This window comes from Telmatherina bonti, assembly GCF_933228915.1.
Source record: "Telmatherina bonti genome assembly, chromosome: 22".
Classification (NCBI taxonomy): domain Eukaryota; kingdom Metazoa; phylum Chordata; class Actinopteri; order Atheriniformes; family Telmatherinidae; genus Telmatherina; species Telmatherina bonti.
The window spans coordinates 30,275,463-30,303,081 of NC_136631.1; the positions used below are offsets into that span (position 1 = coordinate 30,275,463).

Genomic DNA, 27,619 nt, shown 5'->3' on the forward strand with positions numbered 1-27,619 from the left:
TCTCCTGTTTACCAATATTAGTTTATTTGTATTTAAGTAACGTACCCAGGGCCCCACTCATTGTACTATCACCAATCTTAACCAAAGGGTTAATATCTAGCTACTTGGGTTGGGTGCTACATACAGAAATACAACAGTTTACTTCACAGACACACACAACTCAAACATTCATTTGCCCTAAAGTCCACCTTCGCATTTGCTCCACAGCCTTTCCAACAGATTCTCTGTGGCCAGAGAGGTAGAACGTACACCAAGCAAGGGGGTGTAAATGGTGGAGATGACAATTTGTCGAGGAGAGTGCTGTGAGAGATGGAGTCAGATGTGAGGTCAAGGATAGCAAACCAGAATCTGAAGCAGTGCTGTTTGAAGTGGATGGAAACCAGATTCAAACTGCTCATAAATGTTATTAGATGGTTATGAAGTTCAGACGCCTTTTCCACGACTTACGACATGGAGAGACAAAGGTTTTCTGAAATTAGTGGGATCCAAGCTGTTTTCCCCCAGTAAATATGTTTATTTCTGTTTGATTTTGGTCTTTTTACATGGGAGTCTATGGTGATTGACTCTCTTTAGCGCCCCTAGTGGATGAGGGAGGGACTGCAATTTTTGGCACTTCTGCCAAGGCTTCACTGTTAACTGCTGGGTGTTGCTGCTTGATCACTGTGAATCGTGGAAAACCTTTTTTATGCATTTCAGCTTGTTGCAGCTGAAACATCCTTATCCATGCATGAATGATCCAATGGGCGGCTCGTACCTGTTTTCGTAGTTCACTCCAGGTGATGACTTGTCATTGGACGGACAATCCAGTCATAAAAATGTAGGTTTCACATGTTACTGCAAGTGTGTGTGGACATGTTAATGTAGCTGTGTCTATGTGTGTTTTCTGTAACATCTCTGCATGTCCACAAGCCAAACGCCAGAAAATCAGATTTTCTTTCTCTCATTTTTATTTTTACACTTCAACATTCAAACTGTGCAAATGAATCAGAAAAGTTGGATGAATTCTGTGGACACTGGAAAACTCACTCCAACACAAGCCCTAACTGGGATTTGACTGGTTTCTGTGTCTCTGGTCCCCTCCGACTCACAGCCCTTTTGGTAAACAGAGTTTACACCAAACCGGTTCAGAACCTTTGCTGGAACCAAATATCTGCTCCAAAAGCATTCAGGTAGGCGCTAAGAAACATTGAAACCAAAATAACTGAACCAGCACCAGTCAGACACAACTTACAGAGTCACCAGTTTGAAGCCAGCTGTCTGACTGGAACTTGTAAAAAACCAATTAGGCTGTTAGGAACAAACCTAGTGGGTGAAGGCAAAGCCAGTGTAACGTTAGTTTTCCTGACAGAAACCGGGAATGCTAGCTCCAGAGCGACTCCAAGCTCTTCCACATGCACTTTCCACCTGCTCCAGCTCCTCTGCTCTCACGTGAGGCGGGTTTCCGGCAGGTTCTCCGCTGGATTCCAAGTCTCTCCTGTGACCTTGGCAGACCTCCCAGCATGCCTCAGTAGAAGACACAAAGTCCTGTTTGATGCACAGCATCAGTAACAAACAGCATCCTCACTGTGGCCGGCATGCCGGCGACGCTCCATGGTGACGTCATCACGTCACAGATCCATTTACATTCTCACACACATACACACACACACACACAGCTCTGCAGTCCACCAAACAATCAGAAGAGGATGTGCGTCCCCTCTCAGGTGCTGTAGATTGACTCTGATTGGCTGCTGCTGTCCTTCCTGGCAGGGTTGGCAGGGTTGCCGTCAGCCCCCATCCTTCCAATCATCCTCTTTTCTGCTGGGTGTGCACCGATGAACTGATCTCAGACCAGCGAGATCACAACGTCAGGGGTCAGGAAGGTCTGACGTATCCACAGTAACCTGCCAATCAAACCAGTCAGCACAGAGATCAGATTAAATCATCAACGTACACACTGGTATGTATTTTACAGAGTCAGCTGTATACTGGGGTACTCCTGGGGTCTGTACTGGGACCATTAATGACCTGCCATCAGTGTGTTTATCTGTCAACATTCAGATGTAAGCTGATGACACAGCTTTATATGTGCATGCTAAAAACAATCAACAAGCTACTGGTAGACTCCTTTCTTCACAAAGAAACTGTTTTTATTGAAGTAGAACTGCTTGTGAAATCATCTCATGTTAGATACTTATTTTTAGACTACTTTAAACATCAAAAACCTTTAAAATTCACTTTGGTGAATTTTAAACTCATTGAACCAGCAAACTTCTTCTGTTCAATATTTTTATTTATGTGTATGTTCTTGTATAGATACATACACCAGAGTACATTGATGTAAACAATAAACATGTTTCTATTTAACATTAAATTTAGATTTGAATATTTTTAAATGCAAATAACGATATAAAAAAACGAAACCAGACAATACAATGAAAAAATACTTATATAGATGATAGTTTATATAAAATGTAGGGGTGGGACTTTAACGTCAACAAATCCACAAATTATCGACAATAAGGAAATAAAATTCAAAGCTAAATGCAGACACCGCTTTTTAACGTCATTTTAGCACAACTGTTCTAAAAAGTTATATATCTGCAGTGGTACTTACACTCAAACCTGTACTTTAATAACTTTGCACTAAAAGATCCAGGTCTATATTTCACATAAACTGTCGCTTCACCAGGTGATGTAAACTCCTGTGTGACATTTACTTCTGTAACCTGGAGGCGAGCTGATGTAGAGACCCAAAGCTCAAGTCCAGAATGAACTTAGTTAATGGTGTCCTCCATGCAGTAAGGTTCAGATAAAATGCAGATTGTTGAATTGTTTACGTTGAAATACTGCCGAATTGTCAGATTGTAGGATCTACATAATAATGTAAACATGCCATTATGGAACAGTGATGTTAGCTGGGTTTCAGTTCAGGCTGTAGGGATCGATGGATCTTTTTCTGAGTGGAAAATGTCTTTAAGCAGTGTGGAAACTGTGGTTGTGTTGTCTGGGCCGTGCTCCTCAGGTAATCCTGTTAACCTGATCTTATAGCAACAAGACCTCATCTTCAAATCCTTACATTTACAGTCAGGAGAGACGAGTCGGGGGGGGGGAAGTTTGTCCACTTTCTTTAGAGTGAAACCACATCACCAGTGGAAATGGACAGCAAGCCCTTCCTGTCATTTAGACACCCTTTGCCCATCCACCTCAGACCTTATAGCTTCCTTCGGAGCATTTAGTTTCACGCTCCGCTTCTTGGACTTTTATCTGGGTGAAGTTTTTAATTTCCATCTCTAATTCATTCTTCAAAAATCATCTATTCCCAAAGAACAGTCAGAAAACTGAAAAATGTCCTAATGAAGCGAATAAAGAGAGTTTTACTGAGTGGAATCTCTCTGATCTCAGCTCAGGTTGCTTCCATGTCCCCAGAGCGAGTTTCTGACCGGCAGGGTTCCTGCCTTCAGCACTGCTCAGCTCACATGGCAGGGTCTCTGCTTTCATGTTCCCGCCTTGTTCTTACATTCCTATATAATTAGTTGGGGTTTGAACTGCGTTTAGTTTGGATGCCGAAGCTCGGTAAGGTCTTTCAGCCGAGTTTCTCCATGTCATGTTGCTATGCTACATGTTAGGATTACTGCTAACTAGTGTGTGCAGAGATCTTATGTTGCACCGCCATACTGGAGGGTTTAGTAAAAAAATAAATAAATCTGTCATTAATCATCTTTGAGATGCAGCGTCTGTTCCCACCTTGATGAAGATGGTGTCGTCCTTGATGTAGCTGCCGTTCTCCAGGACGCTCTGAGACACGAACAGAGGACAGCCGGAGGCGATGTTCATCTCTGCTGCAGGACGTCGGAAGCTGCTGCTGTTTGGGTCGGGCTTGAAGGCATCACCCAGGTGTTTCCTGGTGGGACTCTGGTCCATCAGCATCAGAGTCACCTGGACACACACACCACATCAAGGTGAACAGGTGTTTCCTGCAAACACCATCTTCATCAATCGTTTGCAGAGATTTCCAAAGTTCCATCCAACCAACGACACTCAGAAAGGTCGGTACAAAAGAATCTGGATTTATCCAGTGGAGGCAGGTCGTACCTACGTTGGTACCTAATCACCTGTCCCACATGCTCTAAATCACCTGTGTTTGCCTGTTCATGCTCATCTGCATGAAGAATTGCCCTCATTTACCCACATATAGAGACGGCCTTCCCTTTAGAAGTCCGGCGGGATGAAATGAATAAAAATGAATTTTTTAGCTCAAAAACATCTGTTTCGTCTTTCATTCAAGCTGAGTTTATATTTATTCTAAAAAAAACATTTAAAGCTCACTTGCAAAAAGTTTAGGTGTAGGATACAAATATTAAACAATCTCATTAAACGATAAAGGGTCTGCAGAAAAAAGTCTTACTAAAGAAAAATAAACGGTGCGGAGTGAAATAAAGCAGTAAATGATTTGGGATCAATCATTTTTTATTAAAAAAAAAAAAGAGAGAAATAGCCTGTAAAACTGCCAGATATCAGTTTATTAAAACAGAAAAACATGTGAGGGGGATTTTGATCCTGTGAAGCTCTTTGGTTAACATGGTTGCTTTTATCTGTCCTGTAGAGATTAATGATGACGTTACTTACACACTACCTACTGGTTACTGCAGCATCTCTGAACTGGATCTGATTATAAACTGTTCAAGAAAAATAATAAACACATCCAGCACAGAGATATATCCGGTGACGGCACTGTTCCGAGTCGATCGTGACGTTCCGAGGCGATCATGACGTTCCGAGTTGATCGTGACGCTCCGAGTCGATCGTGACGCTCCGAGTCGATCATGACGTTCCGAGTCGATCATGACGCTCCGAGTTGATCGTGACGCTCCGAATCGATCATGATGTTCCGAGGTGATCGTGGGACTGCACTGCACTGTTCCAAGTCGATCGTGACGTTCCAAGTCGATCATGACGTTCCAAGTCGATCGTGACGTTCCAAGGCGATCGTGACATTCCTAGTCAATTGTGACGATCCGAGTTGATCGTGACGCTCCGAGTTGATCGCGACATTCTGAGTCAATCATGACGTTCCAAGTCGTTCATGATGTTCCGAGGCGATCGTGGGACTGCACTGCACTGCACTGTTCCAAGTCGATCGTGACGTTCCGAGTCGAGCATGACGTTCCAAATTGATCGTGACACTCCGAGTTGATCGTGACACTCCGAGTTGATCGCGACATTCTGAGTCAATCATGACGTTCCAAGTCGTTCATGATGTTCCGAGGTGATCGTGGGACTGCACTGCACTGTTCCGAGTCCATCGTGACGTTCCGAGTTGATCGTGACGCTTCAAGTTGATCGTGACGCTCCGAGTCAATCACGACATTCTGAGTCGATCGTGGGACTGCACTGCACTGTTCCGAGTCGATCGTGACGTTCCGAGTTGATCGTGGCGCTCCAAGTTGATCGTGACGCTCCGAGTTGATCACGACATTCTGAGTCGATCTTGACGTTCCAGGTCGATCATGGCATTCCGAGTTGATCATGACGCTCCGAGTCGATCATGATGTTCCGAGGTGATCGTGGGACTGCACTGCACTGTTCCGAGTCGATCGTGACGTTCCAAGTCGATCGTGACGTTCCAAGGTGATCGTGACGTTCCTAGTCGATTGTGACACTCCGAGTTGATCATGACACTCCGAGTTGATCGCGACATTCTGAGTCAATCATGACGTTCCAAGACAATCATGATGTTCCGAGGCGATCGTGGGACTGCACTGCACTGTTCCGAGTCGATTGTGACGTTCCGAGTCGATTGTGACGTTCCGAGTCGATCGTGACGTTCCGAGGCGATCGTGACGTTCCGAGGCGATTGTGACGCTCCGAGTTGATCGTGACACTCCGAGTTGATCGCGACATTCTGAGTCGATCATGACATTCCGAGGCGACTGTGACATTCAGAGTCAATCGTGGGACTGCACTGCACTGTTCCGAGTCGATTGTGACGTTCCGAGTTGATCGTGACGCTTCAAGTTGATCGTGACGCTCCGAGTCAATCACGACATTCTGAGTCGATTTCAACGTTCCGAGTTAATCGTAACGCTCCGAGTTGATCGCGACATTCTGAGTCAATCATGACGTTCCAAGACAATCATGATGTTCCGAGGCGATCGTGGGACTGCACTGCACTGTTCCGAGTCGATCGTGACGTTCCGAGTCGATCGTGACGTTCCGAGGTGATCGTGACGTTCCTAGTCGATTGTGACGCTTCGAGTTGATCATGACACTCCGAGTTGATCGCGACATTCTGAGTCGATTGTGACGTTTCCTAGTCGATTGTGACGCTCCGAGTTGATCGCGACATTCTGAGTCAATCATGACGTTCCAAGACAATCATGATGTTCCGAGGCGATCGTGGGACTGCACTGCACTGTTCCGAGTTGATCGTGACGTTCCGAGTCGAGCATGACGTTCCAAAGCGATCGTGACGCTCCTTGTCGATCGTGACATTCCAAGTTGATCGTGACACTCCGAGTTGATCGTGACACTCCGAGTTGATCGTGACACTCCGAGTTGATCGCGACATTCCTAGTCGATTGTGACGTTTCCTAGTCGATTGTGACGTTCCGAGTTGATCGTGACACTCCGAGTTGATCGCGACATTCTGAGTCGATCATGACATTCCAAGGCGATTGTGACATTCAGTCGATCGTGGGACTGCACTGCACTGTTCCGAGTCCATCGTGACGTTCCGAGTTGATCGTGACGCTTCAAGTTGATCGTGACGCTCCGAGTCAATCACGACATTCTGAGTCGATCGTGGGACTGCACTGCACTGTTCCGAGTCGATCGTGACGTTCCGAGTTGATCGTGGCGCTCCAAGTTGATCGTGACACTCCGAGTTGATCGTGACGTTTCCTAGTCGATTGTGACGTTCCGAGTTGATCGTGACACTCCGAGTTGATCGCGACATTCTGAGTCGATCATGACATTCCAAGGCGATTGTGACATTCAGAGTCGATCGTGGGACTGCACTGCACTGTTCCGAGTCCATCGTGACGTTCCGAGTTGATCGTGACGCTTCAAGTTGATCGTGACGCTCCGAGTCAATCACGACATTCTGAGTCGATCGTGGGACTGCACTGCACTGTTCCGAGTCGATCGTGACGTTCCGAGTCGATCGTGGCGCTCCAAGTTGATCGTGACGCTCCGAGTTGATCATGATGTTCCGAGGTGATCGTGGGACTGCACTGCACTGTTCCGAGTCGATCGTGACGTTCCAAGGTGATCGTGACGTTCCTAGTCGATTGTGACACTCCGAGTTGATCATGACACTCCGAGTTGATCGCGACATTCTGAGTCAATCATGACGTTCCAAGACAATCATGATGTTCTGAGGCGATCGTGGGACTGCACTGCACTGTTCCGAGTCGATTGTGACGTTCCGAGTCGATCGTGACGTTCCGAGGCGATCGTGACGTTCCTAGTCGATTGTGACGCTCCGAGTTGATCGTGACACTCCGAGTTGATCGCGACATTCTGAGTCGATCATGACATTCCGAGGCGACTGTGACATTCAGAGTCAATCGTGGGACTGCACTGCTCCGAGTCGATTGTGACGTTCCGAGTTGATCGTGACGCTTCAAGTTGATCGTGACGCTCCGAGTCAATCACGACATTCTGAGTCGATTTCAACGTTCCGAGTTAATCGTAACGCTCCGAGTTGATCGCGACATTCCTAGTCGATTGTGACGTTTCCTAGTCGATTGTGACGTTCCGAGTTGATCGTGACGCTCCGAGTTGATCGCGACATTCTGAGTCAATCATGACGTTCCAAGACAATCATGATGTTCCGAGGCGATCGTGGGACTGCACTGCACTGTTCCGAGTCGATCGTGACGTTCCGAGTCGATCGTGACGTTCCGAGTCGATCGTGACGTTCCGAGGCGATCGTGACGTTCCGAGGCGATTGTGACGCTTCGAGTTGATCATGACACTCCGAGTTGATCGCGACATTCTGAGTCGATTGTGACGTTCCGAGTTGATCGTGACGCTCCGAGTTGATCGCGACATTCTGAGTCAATCATGACGTTCCAAGACAATCATGATGTTCCGAGGCGATCGTGGGACTGCACTGCACTGTTCCGAGTTGATCGTGACGTTCCGAGTCGAGCATGACGTTCCAAAGCGATCGTGACGCTCCTTGTCGATCGTGACATTCCAAGTTGATCGTGACACTCCGAGTTGATCGCGACATTCCTAGTCGATTGTGACGTTTCCTAGTCGATTGTGACGCTCCGAGTTGATCATGACACTCCGAGTTGATCGCGACATTCTGAGTCGATCATGACATTCCAAGGCGACTGTGACATTCAGAGTCGATCGTGGGACTGCACTGCACTGTTCCGAGTCCATCGTGACGTTCCGAGTTGATCGTGACGCTTCAAGTTGATCGTGACGCTCCGAGTCAATCACGACATTCTGAGTCGATTTCAACGTTCCGAGTTAATCGTAACGCTCCGAGTTGATCGTGGCGGTCCAAGTTGATCGTGACGCTCCGAGTTGATCACGACATTCTGAGTCGATATTGACGTTCCAGGTCGATCATGGCATTCCGAGTCGATCATGACGCTCCGAGTTGATCATGACATTCCGAGTCAATCATGACGCTCCGAGTTGATCATGATATTCTGAGTCGATCGCGAGTCGATTGTGACGTTCCGAGTCGATCGTGGGACTGCACTGCACTGTTCCGAGTCGATCGCAACATTCTGAATCGATCATGACGTTCCAAGTTGATTGTGACGTTCCGAGTTGTTCAAGGGAAATAACATGCAAGAGATATCTCTTGTTGAGAGAGATCCTGTTAGAGTTCCACCTGATCTGAGATCTGAGGTGATCAGGTGGGACGTTCCCTGATCATCACTGACCTGCATAACTGTCTCTGTGTTGGATCTGATCAGAAAGGACGACCTGATCAGGTGATCATTTCATGACCTGATCACAAGTTGGAAACAGAACTTGATGCCAGATAAAAGAGTAACTGAGTAAATATTTCAGCCAAATAAAGGTGAACGTCTTGAGTTATTCCCCTTTCTACCACTGGATTCTGTCTACACACATGTTCAGATGTGTTAGACGTTAAGCGTAAACACCAATCTGTGCGTAACAATGGCTGATAAACGAAGCAGATGGTACCTTTTGCTTAAAGGGCCACGGCAGCAGGGCGTCGTACTCGCCCCTCATCACCACAAAGAACAGCGACAGGTGCGTCCCCTTGCCCATGCCATCTCCGTTCAGATAAACCCGCGCACACATCTTGTATCCGAAATATCCGGTGTAAAACGGCTGCGAGTAAAGGGACAGCGTTTTCCCCGCCACCGCCTCCTGTTTCCGTCTCTTGTAGTCCCGGATCTTCCAGATCAGAGTCCCATTGTAGCTCGCCGTCTCCAACACCTGGAAACGCAGGTCCATGTCGGCCAAGCGGATCTCGTGCACACTGAGCATGTCATCGTGGCGGTTCAGCTGAGCTTCCAGGGAGGCTGCAGAGAGGAAGACATTCAGCAGAGACGAGGGTTAGCTTCATCTTCATCCTCTGACCCAGTGGGTCGGTACTGACCCAGAGTGTGCTGGTACTGACCCACAGTGTGCTGGTACTGACCCACAGTGTGTTGGTACTAACCCACAGTGTGCTGGTACTGACCCACAGTGTGCTGGTACTGACCCACAGTGTGTCGGTACTGACCCACAGTGTGCTGGTACTAACCCACAGTGTGCTGGTACTGACCCACAGTGTGCTGGTACTGACCCACAGTGTGCTGATACTGACCCACAGTGTGCTGGTACTGACCCACAGTGTGCTGATACTGACCCACAGTGTGCTGGTACTGACCCACAGTGTGTTGGTACTAACCCACAGTGTGCTGGTACTGACCCACAGTGTGCTGGTACTGACCCACAGTGTGCTGATACTGACCCACAGTGTGCTGGTACTGACCCACAGTGTGCTGGTACTGACCCAGGGTCTGTCGGTACTGACCCACAGTGTGCTGGTACTGACCCACAGTGTGCTGGTACTGACCCACAGTGTGTCGGTACTGACACAGAGTGTGTTGGTACTGACCCACAGTGTGTCGGTACTGACACAGAGTGTGTCGGTACTGACCCACAGTGTGCTGGTACTGACCCACAGTGTGTCGGTACTGACCCACAGTGTGCTGGTACTGACCCACAGTGTGCTGGTACTGACCCAGAGTGTGAGTTGACCCATTCCCACTGCGTCCTCCTTGCTCCAGAGCGCTGATCCTGGTCCTGACGTTTTCCAGCGTTCCTCGGAGGTTTTCCATGTCGTCTCTCAGCAGACGGAGAGAACGGAGCTCCAGCTCCAACTCCAGCAGCTTCTCTGAGTGGGAGCTCATCAGTTTCTATGGAAACACAAACATGATTGGCGGGTAAGGGATCAGTTATCTGTCATTAAGGCACAGCTCCGATCTCTTCCAGGGACGTTGACAACAACCGGACCGCTGGACACCTGGAGACGTGTTTGTAAGACGATGAGACAGAATGACTCTTCGTGTTGGGAAAGACGTGGACGTGTTGGGAGGAAGCTACAGAAAGTTTTTCTCATGTTTCAGATGGAAAATTTGTCAACAGGTTTCTTGCGACTCCTGCAACAGTCCTACCTGCATGGTGGCGAGTTTCTGCTCCACCTGTCGGTTCTTTTCTTTCAGCTCGTCGTTCTGGCTCTCCAGCTCAGACAGCCGGCTGCTCAGCGACGAAATCACCTTGTACCTCTCCATCAGCTCCCCTTTGACGTCCTCCACCTCCAAACACAGACACAGCTCAGGAAAGCTCTCCTTAACGCGCTGCAGTCGCAGCCTGTCCATGGTTGCCATGGTTACCTTGGTCTCTAACGAACAGTTCCTCTTGGCCATCAGTCTCAGATGTTCTGCTGCGAAGGACGAGTCGTGTTGTCTCATGTCCTGGTTCAAACCCTGAAACAAACAAAGTCTGAACGAGGAGGAGGAGGAGCATGAGGAGGAGCAGCAGCAGGAGGAGGAGGAGCAGGAGGAGGAGGAGAAACAGGAGGAGGAGCAGCAGGAGGAGGAGCAGCAGGAGGAGGAGAAACAGGAGGAGGAGCAGCAGGAGGAGGAGAAACAGGAGGAGGAGGAGGAGCAGGAGGAGGAGGAGAAACAGGAGGAGGAGGAGCAGGAGGAGGAGCAGGAGCAGGAGGAGGAGCAGCAGGAGAAGCAGGAGGAGGAGCAGGAGCTGTCTGGTCTCATGTCCTCGTCGACAGACCAATGTGGTTTTTTTCAGGGCCGATACTGATTATTATTATTATTATTAGTAAACGATGCCGATAACGAATATCTTGAACCAATTTAGACTAAACTGTAGAGGTGGGAAAATCAAAAATCGAAATATCAAAAATCTGGATTTTTGTTTTGCTTCACAATTTTGAAATCGATTTTTTTGTAAAAAAAATAAAATTAAATTAAAAAAAAAATTTTTTTTAATTAATGAAGATAATCCACCAAGAAATTTCTGTCATTTTTATTGTTTTTATTGATCTTTTTACTTGTCTTCTTGGGCATCATAGCAGTAGAATGATGGTCTGGCTACTGTGTTGTTTTTTCCTGATTGAAATAAAAAAAAACAATGATGAGTTTTATACATTTTTCTTTTTTTTTAATTTACAAAAATCAGCAATATCAAAAAATTTTGAGAATCGCAATTAAAATCAAATTGGCAACCAAGAAAATCTGAATCAAATCAAATCAGGACGAAAGCACGAGTCACCGCCCTACTGAAGTGAAAATGTTGAATAATTCAAACTTCAACACTTAACGTTGTTTAAATGCCTTTAAGCAAAATGTTTATGTAACAAACAAGTCGGCTCATTATCAATAATTTATTACAGTATTTGTAAAAACCTGTAGCTTCACAAACGCCTCCTCGTCCTGCTACCATCCTGATCATAATGTGCAACAATATTTCTGTACAGAAGTCACTTTATTCACAGACATCCATTACAGTATTCACTTATATTCTGTCGGATATTTTTCTTCATATTTTGCGTTGTGTGTTTCCACTCTTCCTAGCTGCTGTGACAATGTGAATTTCTCCACTAATAAAGAGTGATGAAGGATAATCTTATCTTGTCTTAGTTGATTTTATTCTGTAATCGTTGTGTTTTATTAACATGTGAAAGCAGAGACCCTGTCCCTGAAAAAGGAGCCGCTACATTACTGATGATTAATGTTACTGCAGCTGAAAACAGCAAGTTTTAAATAGATCTCTTATCGGCCGTCTGACTAAACTAAAACGCTGCTTCGCATCAAAACGCCTGAAATCAACACGATGAGCAGCAGGGCGGAAAGTCGGTGTATCCCGAGCGAAAACCATGAAACACACAAGGACCAGGAGGAGGTGGAGGAGTAGGAGGAAGAAGAGGAGGAGGAAGCAGAAGTAGGGGGTGTGAAAGAGCAAGAGGAGAAGCGGCAGGAGAGAGGAGGAGGAGTCACCTTGAACGAGCAGCCGTATCGGTGGAACTGGCAGCTGACCTGAGCTTTGGGACACTCCTGTTGGTGGTTGGACAGCTGGAACAGCAGATCAATAACCAATCAGTTAGGACCGTACGTGAAACATGGAGCAGAGAGGAGAGGGTCAGGGGGTCAGTACCTCGCTCCGGGTCAGGGAGGAGAAGGAGCAGTGGTTCGGACAGGACACTGGGAACGCTGGACACACTGTCTCTTTGTGTTTCTGGAAACAAAAGGAAGAGAAACTGGTTCTGAAGTTCCCGTTTTAACCAAAACCAAAGAAAAATTCCAGCGCGTCGACTTCCTGACATCTAGTGGTAAAAATGGGTCAAGGAGAATGAAGACAGACCCCAGAAGTCAACTGTCCGCCATAAAACCACTTTTTATGTTGTGGTTCAGAAATTAAATCCTGGATGTCTTTGAATCTTCTTCATTTTAATGATAAAAACTGAGGTGTTATTACTTGGCCTGAAAGATGCTTCTTCAGCCTGTTCAGACCGGATGCTTGGGTCAGTGTCTCAGGCCCACAGTGACAAACCTCAGCGTGAAACTGGAAGGTGCTCTGAAGATCAGCGTTGTTGTTAAATCCAGTTTCTGGCATCTTAGACAACAAGCCCTTTGTTTCTCGTCACGATTTCCAGATTTTAATTCATGCTTTTATCACGAATCGCCTTGGTTATTCCTGCAACGCACTTCATGTCAGTCAACGACTCGTTCAGGACGCTGCAGCGGAACCAAGAAACTGGAACACATCTCTGCATTGGTTAAATCTGTGGTTCCGTAGAGATTTTAGAATAGTTTTATGTGTTTTTAAATGTCAACATGGCGTTTCCCCGCAGTGTCTGTCCGACCTGCTTCAGCCCTGCTGGACTCCCTGGGGTCGGCTGATCGCTCCCTGCTGGTTGTCCTGAAAACCACGTTGACATCCAGGGGGGTCCGCTCCTTTTCAATTCAATTCAATCTATTTATTGTCCTCAATGGGAAACTTGATTTACCGACAGGTTCTTCAAAAACCACACAATAAATCCAGTCACTCACAACAACCATAATTTAAGCAATTTTAAAAAAACATTTAAAAGAATTTTAAAAGTAAATAATTAAAAATCTAAATAAAAGAAATGCCTCAAGGGAATAAAAACACTACGAGTGATAGTTTAAAAAAATAAAAACACACACTAAAGGTAAAGTTATCTGTGGCGCAGGGAACAGAAGAATTTTTATTCTGTTAGTCCTCAGTCTCGGGTTCTAAATCTGAGGAAGAAGGAAGTTGTTGGTCTGAAACGATGGAGGTCACAGCGACTGCACCTTGTTTTCCTGGCTTTTAGCACAGCGTGAGTGTTCAGGTCCGAGTCTGAACCGACATCATCTCCAGTTCATCCAGAACCTCCTGGGTCCGGGTCTTACCTGCAGGTCCGTCAGAGGCATCTTGGTGCTGCAGAAGTCGCAGGTGGTCTCTCGGTGTTTACACTTCCAGGCAAGGTGGTCGGGAATCTCCTTCCTCATCATCCTCTCCTTACATTTTCCCAGCGGACACGGGACCTCGAAGAAGGGGCAGACGTTCAGGTGGTCCTGCAGACGGACAGACAGACGGGTGAGCTTCGCCGAGCGGGTCGGACCAGAAGGTCTGCTAGGAGCTTACAGGTATCTGCTGCAGACTCATCTGCTCCTGGCAGCCGCTGGCTTTACTGCGACAGTAAACCTTCAGCGCCATGATCTCCCGATGGCAGCAAACGTCTCTGAAGATCTGGAACACAACAAGAAGAAGAGCCCTGATTGGTCCAACAGCTCTGCTGCCGCCACTTCCTCCCCTCCGCGTTCGTTGTGAAGTGAAACCAGTCGACACGACAGAGGAAACGTTCCCACCTTGTCTTTGAACAGAGGCTCCATGTCGGCCGGACACACCGGGTTCTGGTGACTGCAGAGGGACAGAGGACAACCGTTAACGTCTTACAGTCCCAAGTCCGGGTTCTGGACCCGAAAAGTTCTGATTCTGTCCCAGAGTCTCTGTAGACATGGAGCTCCTAGAAGACCGGTTCTACAGGGGACCGGTTCTACTGGGGACCGGTTCTACCTGGGACTGGTTTTACTGGTACCAGTTCTACTGGTTACCGGTTCTACTGGGGACCGGTTCTATTGGGGACCTGTTCTACCTGGGACTGGTTGTACTGGTACCGGTTCTACTGGTTACCGGTTCTACTGGGGACCGGTTCTATTGGGGACCTGTTCTACCTGGGACTGGTTGTACTGGTACCGGTTCTACTGGTTACCGGTTCTACTGGGGACCGGTTCTATTGGGGACCTGTTCTACCTGGGACTGGTTGTACTGGTACCGGTTCTACTGGTTATCGGATCTACTGGGGACCGGTTCTACTGGGGACCGGGTCTACTGGGGACCGGGTCTACTGGTTACCGGGTCTACTGGGGACCGGTACTACTGGGGACTGGTTCTACTGGGGACCGGTTCTATTGGGGACCGGTTCTACCTGGGACCGGTTCTACTGGTACCTGCTCTACTGGTTACCGGTTCTACTGGGGACTGGTTCTAATGGGGACCGATTCTACTGGCAACTGGTTCTATTGGGGACCGGTTCTACTGGTTATCGGTTCTACTGGTGACCGGTTCTACTGGTGACCGGTTCTACTGGTTATCGGATCTACTGGGGACCGGTTCTACTGGTTATCAGATCTACTGGGGACTGGTTCTACTGGTTACCGGATCTACTGGGGACCGGTTCTACTGGGGACTGGTTCTATTGGGGACCGGTTCTACTGGTTACCGGTTCTACTGGTACCGGTACTACTGGTTACCGGTTCTACTGGGGACTGGTTCTACTGGTTACCGGTTCTACTGGGGACCGGATCTACTGGGGACCGGTTCTACTGGGGACTGGTTCTACTGGGGACTGGTTCTACTGGGGACTGGTTCTACTGGTACCGGTACTACTGGTTATCGGATCTACTGGGGACTGGTTCTACTGGTTACCGGATCTACTGGGGACTGGTTCTACTGGGGACTGGTTCTACTGGTACCGGTACTACTGGTTACCAGTTCTACTGGGGACCGGTTCTACTGGTACCTGCTCTACTGGTTACCGGTTCTACTGGGGACTGGTTCTAATGGGGACCGATTCTACTGGCAACTGGTTCTATTGGGGACCGGTTCTACCGGTTACCGGTTCTACTGGTGACCGGTTCTACTGGTGACCGGTTCTACTGGTTATCGGATCTACTGGGGACCGGTTCTACTGGGGACCGGTTCTACTGGTTATCAGATCTACTGGGGACTGGTTCTACTGGTTACCGGATCTACTGGGGACCGGTTCTACTGGGGACTGGTTCTACTGGGGACTGGTTCTATTGGGGACCGGTTCTACTGGTTACCGGTTCTACTGGTTACCGGTTCTACTGGTTATTGGATCTACTGGGGACTGGTTCTACTGGTTACCGGATCTACTGGGGACCGGTTCTACTGGGGACCGGTTCTATTGGGGACCGGTTCTACTGGTTACCGGTTCTACTGGGGACCGGTTCAACTGGTACCGGTACTACTGGTTACCGGTTCTACTGGGGACCGGTTCTACTGGTTACCGGATCTACTGGGGACCGGTTCTACTGGGGACTGGTTCTACTGGTACTGGTACTACTGGTTACCGGTTCTACTGGGGACCGGTTCTACTGGGGACTGGTTCTATTGGGGACCGGTTCTATTGGCAACTGGTTCTATTGGGGACCGGTTCTACCGGTTACCGGTTCTACTGGTGACCGGTTCTACTGGTGACCGGTTCTACTGGTTATTGGATCTACTGGGGACTGGTTCTACTGGTTACCGGATCTACTGGGGACCGGTTCTACTGGGGACTGGTTCTACTGGGGACTGGTTCTATTGGGGACCGGTTCTACTGGTTACCGGTTCTACTGATTATCGGATCTACTGGGGACTGGTTCTACTGGTTACCGGATCTACTGGGGACCGGTTCTACTGGGGACTGGTTCTACTGGGGACCGGTTCTATTGGGGACCGGTTCTACTGGTTATCGGATCTACTGGGGACTGGTTCTACTGGTTACCGGATCTACTGGGGACCGGTTCTACTGGGGAGTGGTTCTACTGGTTACCTGTTCTACTGGGGACTGGTTCTATTGGGGACCGGTTCTACTGGCAACTGGTTCTATTGGGGACCGGTTCTACCGGTTACCGGTTCTACCGGTGACCGGTTCTACCGGTGACCGGTTCTACTGGTGACCGGTTCTACTGGTTACCGGTTCTACTGGTTATTGGATCTACTGGGGACTGGTTCTACTGGTTACCGGATCTACTGGGGACCGGTTCTACTGGGGACTGGTTCTACTGGGGACCGGTTCTACTGGGGACTGGTTCTACTGGGGACTGGTTCTACTGGGGACTGGTTCTATTGGGGACCGGTTCTACTGGTTACCGGTTCTACTGGGGACCGGTTCTACTGATTATCGGATCTACTGGGGACTGGTTCTACTGGTTACCGGATCTACTGGGGACCGGTTCTACTGGGGACTGGTTCTACTGGGGACTGGTTCTACTGGGGACCGGTTCTATTGGGGACCGGTTCTACTGGTTATCGGATCTACTGGGGACTGGTTCTACTGGTTACCGGATCTACTGGGGACTGGTTCTACTGGGGACTGGTTCTACTGGTACTGGTACTACTGGTTACCGGTTCTACTGGGGACTGGTTCTACTGGTTACCTGTTCTACTGGGGACTGGTTCTATTGGGGACCGGTTCTACTGGGGACTGGTTCTACTGGTTACCGGTTCTACTGGGGACTGGTTCTACTGGGGACCGGTTCTACTGAGGACCGGTTCTACTGGGGACCCGTTCTACAGAGGTTCTACTGGGGACTCGTTCTGCAGAAGTTCTACTGGGGACTGGTTCTACTGGAGACAGGTTCTTCTGGGGACCCTTTCTGCAGAAGTTCTACTGGGGACCGGTTGTACTGGGGACTGGTTCTACTGGGGACCCGTTCTGCAGAAGTTCTACTGGGGACTGGTTCTGCTGGGGACCAGTTCTACTGGGGATTGTTTCTGCAGAAGTTCTACTGGGGACTGGTTCTACTGGGGACCGGTTCTACTGGGGACTGGTTCTACTGGTACTGGTACTACTGGTTACCGGTTCTACTGGGGACCGGTTCTACTGGGGACTGGTTCTATTGGGGACCGGTTCTATTGGCAACTGGTTCTATTGGGGACCGGTTCTACCGGTTACCGGTTCTACTGGTGACCGGTTCTACTGGTGACCGGTTCTACTGGTTATTGGATCTACTGGGGACTGGTTCTACTGGTTACCGGATCTACTGGGGACCGGTTCTACTGGGGACTGGTTCTACTGGGGACTGGTTCTATTGGGGACCGGTTCTACTGGTTACCGGTTCTACTGATTATCGGATCTACTGGGGACTGGTTCTACTGGTTACCGGATCTACTGGGGACCGGTTCTACTGGGGACTGGTTCTACTGGGGACCGGTTCTATTGGGGACCGGTTCTACTGGTTATCGGATCTACTGGGGACTGGTTCTACTGGTTACCGGATCTACTGGGGACCGGTTCTACTGGGGAGTGGTTCTACTGGTTACCTGTTCTACTGGGGACTGGTTCTATTGGGGACCGGTTCTACTGGCAACTGGTTCTATTGGGGACCGGTTCTACCGGTGACCGGTTCTACTGGTGACCGGTTCTACTGGTGACCGGTTCTACTGGTTACCGGTTCTACTGGTTATTGGATCTACTGGGGACTGGTTCTACTGGTTACCGGATCTACTGGGGACCGGTTCTACTGGGGACTGGTTCTACTGGGGACCGGTTCTACTGGGGACTGGTTCTACTGGGGACTGGTTCTACTGGGGACTGGTTCTATTGGGGACCGGTTCTACTGGTTACCGGTTCTACTGGGGACCGGTTCTACTGATTATCGGATCTACTGGGGACTGGTTCTACTGGTTACCGGATCTACTGGGGACCGGTTCTACTGGGGACTGGTTCTACTGGGGACTGGTTCTACTGGGGACCGGTTCTATTGGGGACCGGTTCTACTGGTTATCGGATCTACTGGGGACTGGTTCTACTGGTTACCGGATCTACTGGGGACTGGTTCTACTGGGGACTGGTTCTACTGGTACTGGTACTACTGGTTACCGGTTCTACTGGGGACTGGTTCTACTGGTTACCTGTTCTACTGGGGACTGGTTCTATTGGGGACCGGTTCTACTGGGGACTGGTTCTACTGGTTACCGGTTCTACTGGGGACTGGTTCTACTGGGGACCGGTTCTACTGAGGACCGGTTCTACTGGGGACCCGTTCTGCAGAGGTTCTACTGGGGACTCGTTCTGCAGAAGTTCTACTGGGGACTGGTTCTACTGGAGACAGGTTCTTCTGGGGACCCGTTCTGCAGAAGTTCTACTGGGGACCGGTTGTACTGGGGACTGGTTCTACTGGGGACCCGTTCTGCAGAAGTTCTACTGGGGACTGGTTCTGCTGGGGACCAGTTCTACTGGGGATTGTTTCTGCAGAAGTTCTACTGGGGACTGGTTCTACTGGGGACCGGTTCTACTGGGGACTGGTTCTACTGGTTTGATCTGGTTACCATCACCATATGACATCAAGCTGAATCTATAAAACCTGGAGTGGCGAGTCAGAAACTGAACCAGGACTACACTGCACTTCACCACCGTGTCCTACGTCTCACCTGCCTGCAGGTGTGTGTCCTACGTCTCATCTGTCTCCAGGTGCGTGTCCTACGTCTCACCTGTCTCCAGGTGCGTGTCCTACGTCTCACCTGTCTCCAGGTGTGTGTCCTACGTCTCAACTCCAGGTGTGTGCCCTACATCTCACCTCCAGGTGCGTGTCCTACGTCTCACCTGTCTCCAGGTGCGTGTCCTACGTCTCACCTGTCTCCAGGTGTGTGTCCTACGTCTCACCTGTCTCCAGGTGTGTGCCCTACGTCTTACCTCCAGGTGTGTGCCCTACGTCTCACCTCCAGGTGTGTGCCCCATGTCTCACCTGTCTGCAGGTGTGTGTCCTACGTCTCAACTCCAGGTGTGTGCCCTACGTCTCACCTCCAGGTGTGTGCCCTACGTCTCACCTCCAGGTGTGTGCCCTACGTCTCACCTCCAGGTGTGTGCCCCATGTCTCACCTGTCTGCAGGTGTGTGCCCTACGTCTCAACTCCAGGTGTGTGCCCTACGTCTCACCTCCAGGTGTGTGCCCTACGTCTCACCTCCAGGTGTGTGTCCTACGTCTCAACTCCAGGTGTGTGTCCTATGTCTCAACTCCAGGTGTGTGTCCTATGTCTCACCTCCAGGTGTGTGTCCTACGTCTCACCTGTCTCCAGGTGCGTGTCCTACGTCTTACCTGTCTCCAGGTGCGTGTCCTACGTCTGACCTGTCTCCAGGTGCGTGTCCTACGTCTGACCTGTCTCCAGGTGCGTGTCCTACGTCTTACCTCCAGGTGCGTGCCCTACGTCTCACCTCCAGGTGTGTGCCCTACGTCTCACCTCCAGGTGTGTGTCCTACGTCTCACCTCCAGGTGTGTGTCCTACGTCTCACCTCCAGGTGCGTGTCCTACGTCTCACCTCCAGGTGCGTGTCCTACGTCTCACCTCCAGGTGCGTGTCCTACGTCTTACCTGTCTCCAGGTGCGTGTCCTACGTCTTACCTCCAGGTGTGTGCCCTACGTCTCACCTCCAGGTGTGTGTCCTACGTCTCACCTCCAGGTGTGTGCCCTACGTCTCACCTCCAGGTGTGTGTCCTACGTCTCACCTCCAGGTGTGTGTCCTACGTCTCACCTGTCTCCAGGTGCGTGTCCTACGTCTCACCTGTCTCCAGGTGCGTGTCCTACGTCTTACCTCCAGGTGTGTGTCCTACGTCTCACCTCCAGGTGTGTGTCCTACGTCTCACCTGTCTCCAGGTGCGTGTCCTATGTCTCACCTCCAGGTGTGTGTCCTACGTCTCACCTCCAGGTGTGTGTCCTACGTCTCACCTGTCTCCAGGTGTGTGTCCTACGTCTCACCTCCAGGTGTGTGTCCTACGTCTCACCTCCAGGTGTGTGTCCTACGTCTCACCTGTCTCCAGGTGCGTGTCCTACGTCTCACCTCCAGGTGTGTGTCCTACGTCTCACCTCCAGGTGTGTGTCCTACGTCTCACCTGTCTCCAGGTGTGTGTCCTACGTCTCACCTCCAGGTGCGTGTCCTACGTCTCACCTCCAGGTGTGTGTCCTACATCTCACCTCCAGGTGTGTGTCCTACGTCTCACCTCCAGGTGCGTGTCCTACGTCTCACCTGTCTGCAGGTGTGTGCCCTACGTCTCACCTGTCTGCAGGTGTGTGCCCTATGTCTCACCTCCAGGTGTGTGCCCTACGTCTCACCTCCAGGTGTGTGTCCTACGTCTCACCTCCAGGTGTGTGTCCTACGTCTCACCTCCAGGTGTGTGCCCTACGTCTCACCTCCAGGTGTGTGTCCTACGTCTCACCTCCAGGTGTGTGTCCTACGTCTCACCTGTCTCCAGGTGTGTGTCCTACGTCTCACCTGTCTCCAGGTGCGTGTCCTACGTCTTACCTCCAGGTGTGTGTCCTACGTCTCACCTCCAGGTGTGTGTCCTACGTCTCACCTGTCTCCAGGTGCGTGTCCTATGTCTCACCTCCAGGTGTGTGTCCTACGTCTCACCTCCAGGTGTGTGTCCTACGTCTCACCTGTCTCCAGGTGTGTGTCCTACGTCTCACCTCCAGGTGTGTGTCCTACGTCTCACCTCCAGGTGTGTGTCCTACGTCTCACCTGTCTCCAGGTGCGTGTCCTATGTCTCACCTCCAGGTGTGTGTCCTACGTCTCACCTCCAGGTGTGTGTCCTACGTCTCACCTGTCTCCAGGTGTGTGTCCTACGTCTCACCTCCAGGTGCGTGTCCTACGTCTCACCTCCAGGTGTGTGTCCTACATCTCACCTCCAGGTGTGTGTCCTACGTCTCACCTCCAGGTGCGTGTCCTACGTCTCACCTGTCTGCAGGTGTGTGCCCTACGTCTCACCTGTCTGCAGGTGTGTGCCCTACGTCTCACCTGTCTGCAGGTGTGTGCCCTATGTCTCACCTCCAGGTGTGTGCCCTACGTCTCACCTCCAGGTGTGTGTCCTACGTCTCACCTCCAGGTGTGTGTCCTACGTCTCACCTCCAGGTGCGTGTCCTACGTCTCACCTGTCTGCAGGTGTGTGTCCTACGTCTCACCTCCAGGTGTGTGTCCTACGTCTCACCTCCAGGTGTGTGTCCTACGTCTCACCTCCAGGTGTGTGTCCTACGTCTCACCTCCAGGTGTGTGCCCTACGTCTCACCTCCAGGTGTGTGTCCTACGTCTCACCTCCAGGTGCGTGTCCTATGTCTCACCTGTCTGCAGGTGTGTGCCCTACGTCTCACCTCCAGGTGTGTGCCCTACGTCTCACCTCCAGGTGTGTGTCCTACGTCTCACCTCCAGGTGCGTGTCCTACGTCTCACCTGTCTGCAGGTGTGTGCCCTACGTCTCACCTGTCTCCAGGTGCGTGTCCTATGTCTCACCTCCAGGTGTGTGTCCTACGTCTCACCTCCAGGTGTGTGTCCTACGTCTCACCTGTCTCCAGGTGTGTGTCCTACGTCTCACCTCCAGGTGCGTGTCCTACGTCTCACCTCCAGGTGTGTGTCCTACATCTCACCTCCAGGTGTGTGTCCTACGTCTCACCTCCAGGTGCGTGTCCTACGTCTCACCTGTCTGCAGGTGTGTGCCCTACGTCTCACCTGTCTGCAGGTGTGTGCCCTATGTCTCACCTCCAGGTGTGTGCCCTACGTCTCACCTCCAGGTGTGTGTCCTACGTCTCACCTCCAGGTGTGTGTCCTACGTCTCACCTCCAGGTGCGTGTCCTACGTCTCACCTGTCTGCAGGTGTGTGCCCTACGTCTCACCTCCAGGTGTGTGTCCTACGTCTCACCTCCAGGTGTGTGTCCTATGTCTCACCTGTCTCCAGGTGTGTGTCCTACGTCTCACCTGTCTCCAGGTGTGTGTCCTACGTCTCACCTGTCTCCAGGTGTGTGTCCTACGTCTCACCTGTCTCCAGGTGTGTGTCCTACGTCTCACCTCCAGGTGTGTGCCCTACGTCTCACCTCCAGGTGCGTGTCCTACGTCTCACCTCCAGGTGCGTGTCCTACGTCTCACCTGTCTGCAGGTGTGTGCCCTACGTCTCACCTCCAGGTGTGTGCCCTACGTCTCACCTTCAGGTGTGTGCCCTACGTCTCACCTCCAGGTGTGTGCCCTACGTCTCACCTCCAGGTGTGTGTCCTACGTCTCACCTCCAGGTGCGTGTCCTACGTCTCACCTGTCTGCAGGTGTGTGCCCTACGTCTCACCTCCAGGTGTGTGTCCTACGTCTCACCTCCAGGTGCGTGTCCTACGTCTCACCTGTCTGCAGGTGTGTGCCCTACGTCTCACCTGTCTGCAGGTGTGTGCCCTACGTCTCACCTGTCTGCAGGTGTGTGCCCTATGTCTCACCTCCAGGTGTGTGCCCTACGTCTCACCTCCAGGTGTGTGCCCTACGTCTCACCTCCAGGTGTGTGTCCTACGTCTCACCTCCAGGTGCGTGTCCTACGTCTCACCTGTCTGCAGGTGTGTGCCCTACGTCTCACCTGAGGATGGTGTTGATGCAGCTCTGACAGAAGCGGTGTCCACACTCGGTCTGGCGCGGCTGACACAGGACCAGCCTGCAGACCTCGCAGCAGTATTTGGGTTCTGGAGTTTCTACAAAGTGATCTCTGAATCCGCCGTGAAGAGGCAGGAAACCTGCAGGAGCACCTGGACGAACGGAGACACACCTGAGCAGGTCTGCATGGAAGCGTCATCGCCTCACTCTGACAAGAAGGGTCTTACTTTGCTGAGTGGTGGGCTCACTCGGAGGCCAGGGATTGGCTGGGCGGTGGGAAGGCGTGGCGAGGGCGGGGGCTGCTGAGAGGGGTGGGATGAGGGAGGGCACCACCTGCTGGAAGGGAATCTGCACCTCCCTCCCATCAGCACTCCGCCCTGCTGACATGACCTGAGGAAGAGGATGAAGGATGAAGAGTTCAGCGGGGTTTCCAGCTACTGCTGTGTGTGTGTGGACTCCCACCTCCTCCAGACCTGCAGAGGCGGTTCTGCTGAAGTTCTACCTCGTCTGGTTGGTCAGTTTGTTATTAAATATTTCTGTTTTTTGGAGCTTTTTGCTGAGTTTGTGCAGGAAATACAGAAGAGAGGAGTTTCAGGTCACGGAGGAGGAACTGCAGCGTGGAACCCTACAAGAGAACCACGATGCCGGTCTACTGTACGCAGAAGCAGCGCCAGTGGGAATCCAGCATCTGGACATGTGCTCAGAAAGCCAGTTCACACAGAAAACTGCCGACGTCTGACAACTTCCTGCTGATGGAAACTGTCTGCAGGCGGTCAGAAACCACGGCAGGGCCGAGCTCGTCATGCCCATCGCCCGGCTCAACAAGCTGAAGCCACGCCATCATTTCTGAGTTTCGGCTCAGCGTGGATCCAGTTTTCTTTGGAGGTTTTAATCACGTCACCGACACGGGAAGGATTTATCAACAGATTCATTTCAGTCTCAATCAAGAAGCTTTTCTACGCACAGTGGATAAATGAGGCCTAGAAGTTTGGCAGATGAACCAGAAACTGATCAGAGAAAAAGGAGCTGCCAGGCCAGGAGGATTTTACTGAATCATCTCCCAGCTGTGAGACCTCGAAGCTTCATGAGGGTTTTAGTGAGACTTCAGAGAAAACAGGTGACTGAGATCATGACTGAGTGCTCTGTTTTTAGAAAGAGAAACTGATTCTGTCGGGGGTTTTCCTCAGACAGAGCAGCCTCACTGCAGTCCTCCTGCCTGCCGCACGTCTGGCAACCCAACGTTAAACTGAAACATGATGTTTCTGAGTGGAACAAACAGCAGCAGGTTGCCTCTCCAACGTCTGACTGTAGGAAACCCAAACCTCACTTAGGACGTGTGCAGAGCCTTCCCTTCGCCGTCTGCATCGAAATGAAGGATCTGGACCAGAGAACACACTGCAGACCTCCTTCCTCTGCAAGTTTTAAATGTTTCCCACAGCAACACACCCGACTCACATCATGGAGGGTTTTTGCAGAACTTTACAATAAGCTACTGGAGAATATTTCAGGTAAAACAGGACAGTAGACACAGCAGAAACACTCCACACACACACCAGAAACTCAGCAAACACACCACCAGTGATATCTGAAACTGAATATCTCAGATATAAAATCACTTTATGTGAACTTTATTGTGATTTTTGTCATTATTTCTGTTCTTATTTCACCAGGCTGCAGTAAAACTCACATCACTTCCTGATGAAATAGCAACTGATAAACAAAATTAGTCCAATTTAAATGTTTAGAAATTGTTTATAGGAAAAAACCTCCAAAGACACCATGTCTAGCTGCTTCATAATCCTGATTAAAACATAAATAATTATAATTGAACTAACATCTAAGGTCCCAGAGAGTCTGCTGAAAGCATGTAAATAATCTGGGAACACTAGACGGGGTTGCAAACAGACTGTAGTCGGGCTCAGAGGACTCGTTCCTGCTGGAGAGGACTTCAGTGTGACGGGAACCTCTTTGTGTAGCGATGAAGAGCATCAACGCTTCGCTCAGTTTGGAGATCCTGCATGCAGAGCTCGCTGTGGATGAAACGCTCCACAGGTGAAGGTGCATCAGTGAAAGCATGGCTAACGCGGCGCTGTGACATAAATCCATCCAGCTCAACAAGCTGCAGCGGCTCCACGACGTTCCCACGCCTTCCTCCTTCTTCTTACGTTGTCGTGCAGGATTTTGGCTCGTAGACTTTTCCAGAACGACTCCAGGCAGATCGAGACCGATGATGAACATGAGCAACGTTGCTTCGTTTTTCACCTTGTCTGCTGAAAATCTTCCTGGAAAGCTTCAGAAATGTCTGCTGCACCACTTTTCTTCCCTTCTTTCATTAAACTCTTTACGTCACTTCAGCTGGACACACACTCCAGGTTTCTGTCCTGCTTCCATCGCACCGACAAGCAGCGTTCCCTCTGAGGGAGAACTGACGGGCGGCCGGTGGGATGAAACCAGAGAACCCACTCATGTACTGGGAGAGCGTATAAACTCTGCACAGAGAAGCCAGCACTGGAGCTCTCCATAGCCAAGCGTGTGTCTTCGCGCTACACAGGATCTCCTGTCAGCGCTTTGGGGCGTGGGAGGCGTCTGATGCTTCACACACTCAATGTCAGTCTCCATAAATCTCTGATTACACCCAAACCGTTGCTGTGTTCACGCTACTTCTTTTCTTTGTGTTTTTGTTGGAAAAGTTCTTAATACTTTGTTAATAAAGGCACGGAGTCACGAAGCAGGCACCACTCTCCAACAACGGCGGCTTTACTTCCATGTTTGCTTTCTAATCCAACTTTACACGCAGTGACAGTGAGCTTAGAGACAAAACACCGGATCAAAAATACAGAAAATGTTTTAATAAGCTCAGATTTTTCTGGAGTATTTTTTTAATCAGCATCTACTTATTGCAACGCCTCACTCTGCTCTGCCATGTCCCATTGTTCCCAGTTCAGCCCCACTGTGCGCCATGGGTTGAGGTGGAGTTAAATGACATCATCATGATGTGATCTCACAGTGTTACATTTTCTACTGGAGTAAAGTAAAAATTCTATTGGTTTTTATCAAGAACAACACAACATCACCTGGACCACCTGGACTAATGACAACCAGACAAACCAGCAAGTACTGGGAGGTTGTGGGATGGAGCCCCACGAGGCACGGTACTCTCACCAGTGGTACAACTCACGTCTGTCATCGGCAGAAATACTCTGATTACTCTGCAGGTCATCGGCAGAAATACTCTGATTACTCTGCAAGTCATCGGCAGAAATACTCTGATTACTCTGCAAGTCATCGGCAGAAATACTCTGATTACTCTGCAAGTCATCGGCAGAAATACTCTGATTACTCTGCAGGTCATCGGCAGAAATACTCTGATTACTCTGCAAGTCATCGGCAGAAATACTCTGATTACTCTGCAAGTGCGCGGCGTATCGGTGAGGATCAATCACCTCATCGTGAATTTAAACAAACCAAAGAGCTGACAAGCTGCTGGACGTGGACACACATCTTCTGCACCGCATCGCGAGGAAACTGTGTTCATACAGAGGCTTCTTCAGGTGTGTTTAATGATTCCTTCAGACAGAGCCTTCTTCAGGTGTGTTTAATGACTCCTTCAGACAGAGGCTTCTTCAGGTGTGTTTAATGATTCCTTCAGACAGAGGCTTCTTCAGGTCTCCCTAATGATTCCTTCAGACAAAGGCTTCTTCAGGTCTCTTTAAATATTCCTTCAGACAGAGGCTTCTTCAGGTCTCTTTAAATATTCCTTCAGACAGAGGCTTCTTCGGGTCTCTTTAATTATTTAATTATTCCTGTTTTAACTGAACAAACGAAAAGCCATTGAAAGAGCATTTTATTTTTAATTTTTCACACCTCAGCAGAGACCAGAGCCGCTGATGGACCTGGTTCCTCCTGGTTCTGGACCTGCTCGTGGATTTCTTCACGTCTCTCGCGTTAGCCTGGACTGTACTGGTTTCTGATCGCGGTATCGATCACATCATTGATGGTTTGGATCATGGAGCGGATGTAAACAGTCAGCCTGCTGATGCTAACGGACCGTTAGCCTCTGTAGCTCCGGTGACCCCGCTGTTTTCCCACTAAAGACCGTTTTTACTGAAACACACCCACGGACACGCAGCTAGCTGCACGGTTTCCACACAGACAGCTCCACAGATGTTCACCCAGTGTGTGTGTGATGTGCGTGCACCTGTGCGTGCGTGTATGGACTCACATGAATCTCCTCCGCAGGCCACAGCTCGGCGGTCTCGATCCTCGCATTCAAGCCGTCAACGTGCCGCTGCCGTGGAGCCTCCGGGCCACAGGCGGGCTCCTCATGGTCCGGGTCCGGGTTCGGGGTTCTCCAGACTCCGCTTATTCCCTCACTTTGTCAGAGAAAAATAACAGGGATCTAGATCACAGATCCAACAGGGAGGACTGTGCTGATCACACTGGA

The 27,619-nt window shown here is 50.2% G+C and overlaps 2 protein-coding genes across 2 annotated transcripts in view; both read right to left on the minus strand.

Annotated features, from left to right (window-relative positions):
• The window catches only part of mipol1 (mirror-image polydactyly 1), a gene marked incomplete at its 5' end in the record, with an annotated part of 108,225 nt that extends 106,649 nt beyond the window's left edge, over positions 1-1,576 (minus strand). The window contains 2 exons of the mRNA XM_079261675.1: positions 1,405-1,503; positions 1,565-1,576. Coding sequence (XP_079117801.1) covers positions 1,405-1,503; positions 1,565-1,576 — 111 coding nt within the window. The remainder of the gene's footprint in view (positions 1-1,404; positions 1,504-1,564) is intronic.
• traf3 (TNF receptor-associated factor 3) lies at positions 982-27,612 on the minus strand. Its single transcript, XM_079262473.1, has 14 exons — positions 27,398-27,612; positions 23,403-23,565; positions 23,162-23,327; positions 14,367-14,418; positions 14,143-14,247; positions 13,908-14,072; positions 12,646-12,726; positions 12,489-12,563; positions 10,866-10,958; positions 10,647-10,787; positions 10,214-10,388; positions 9,163-9,506; positions 3,727-3,918; positions 982-1,883 (listed from the first exon to the last, which is right to left on the minus strand). Exons 2-14 carry the CDS (start codon positions 23,560-23,562, stop codon positions 1,848-1,850), a joined length of 1,785 nt encoding a protein of 594 aa, XP_079118599.1. The 5' UTR covers positions 23,563-23,565; positions 27,398-27,612; the 3' UTR covers positions 982-1,847.
• Between the last annotated feature and the right edge of the window lie 7 nt (positions 27,613-27,619).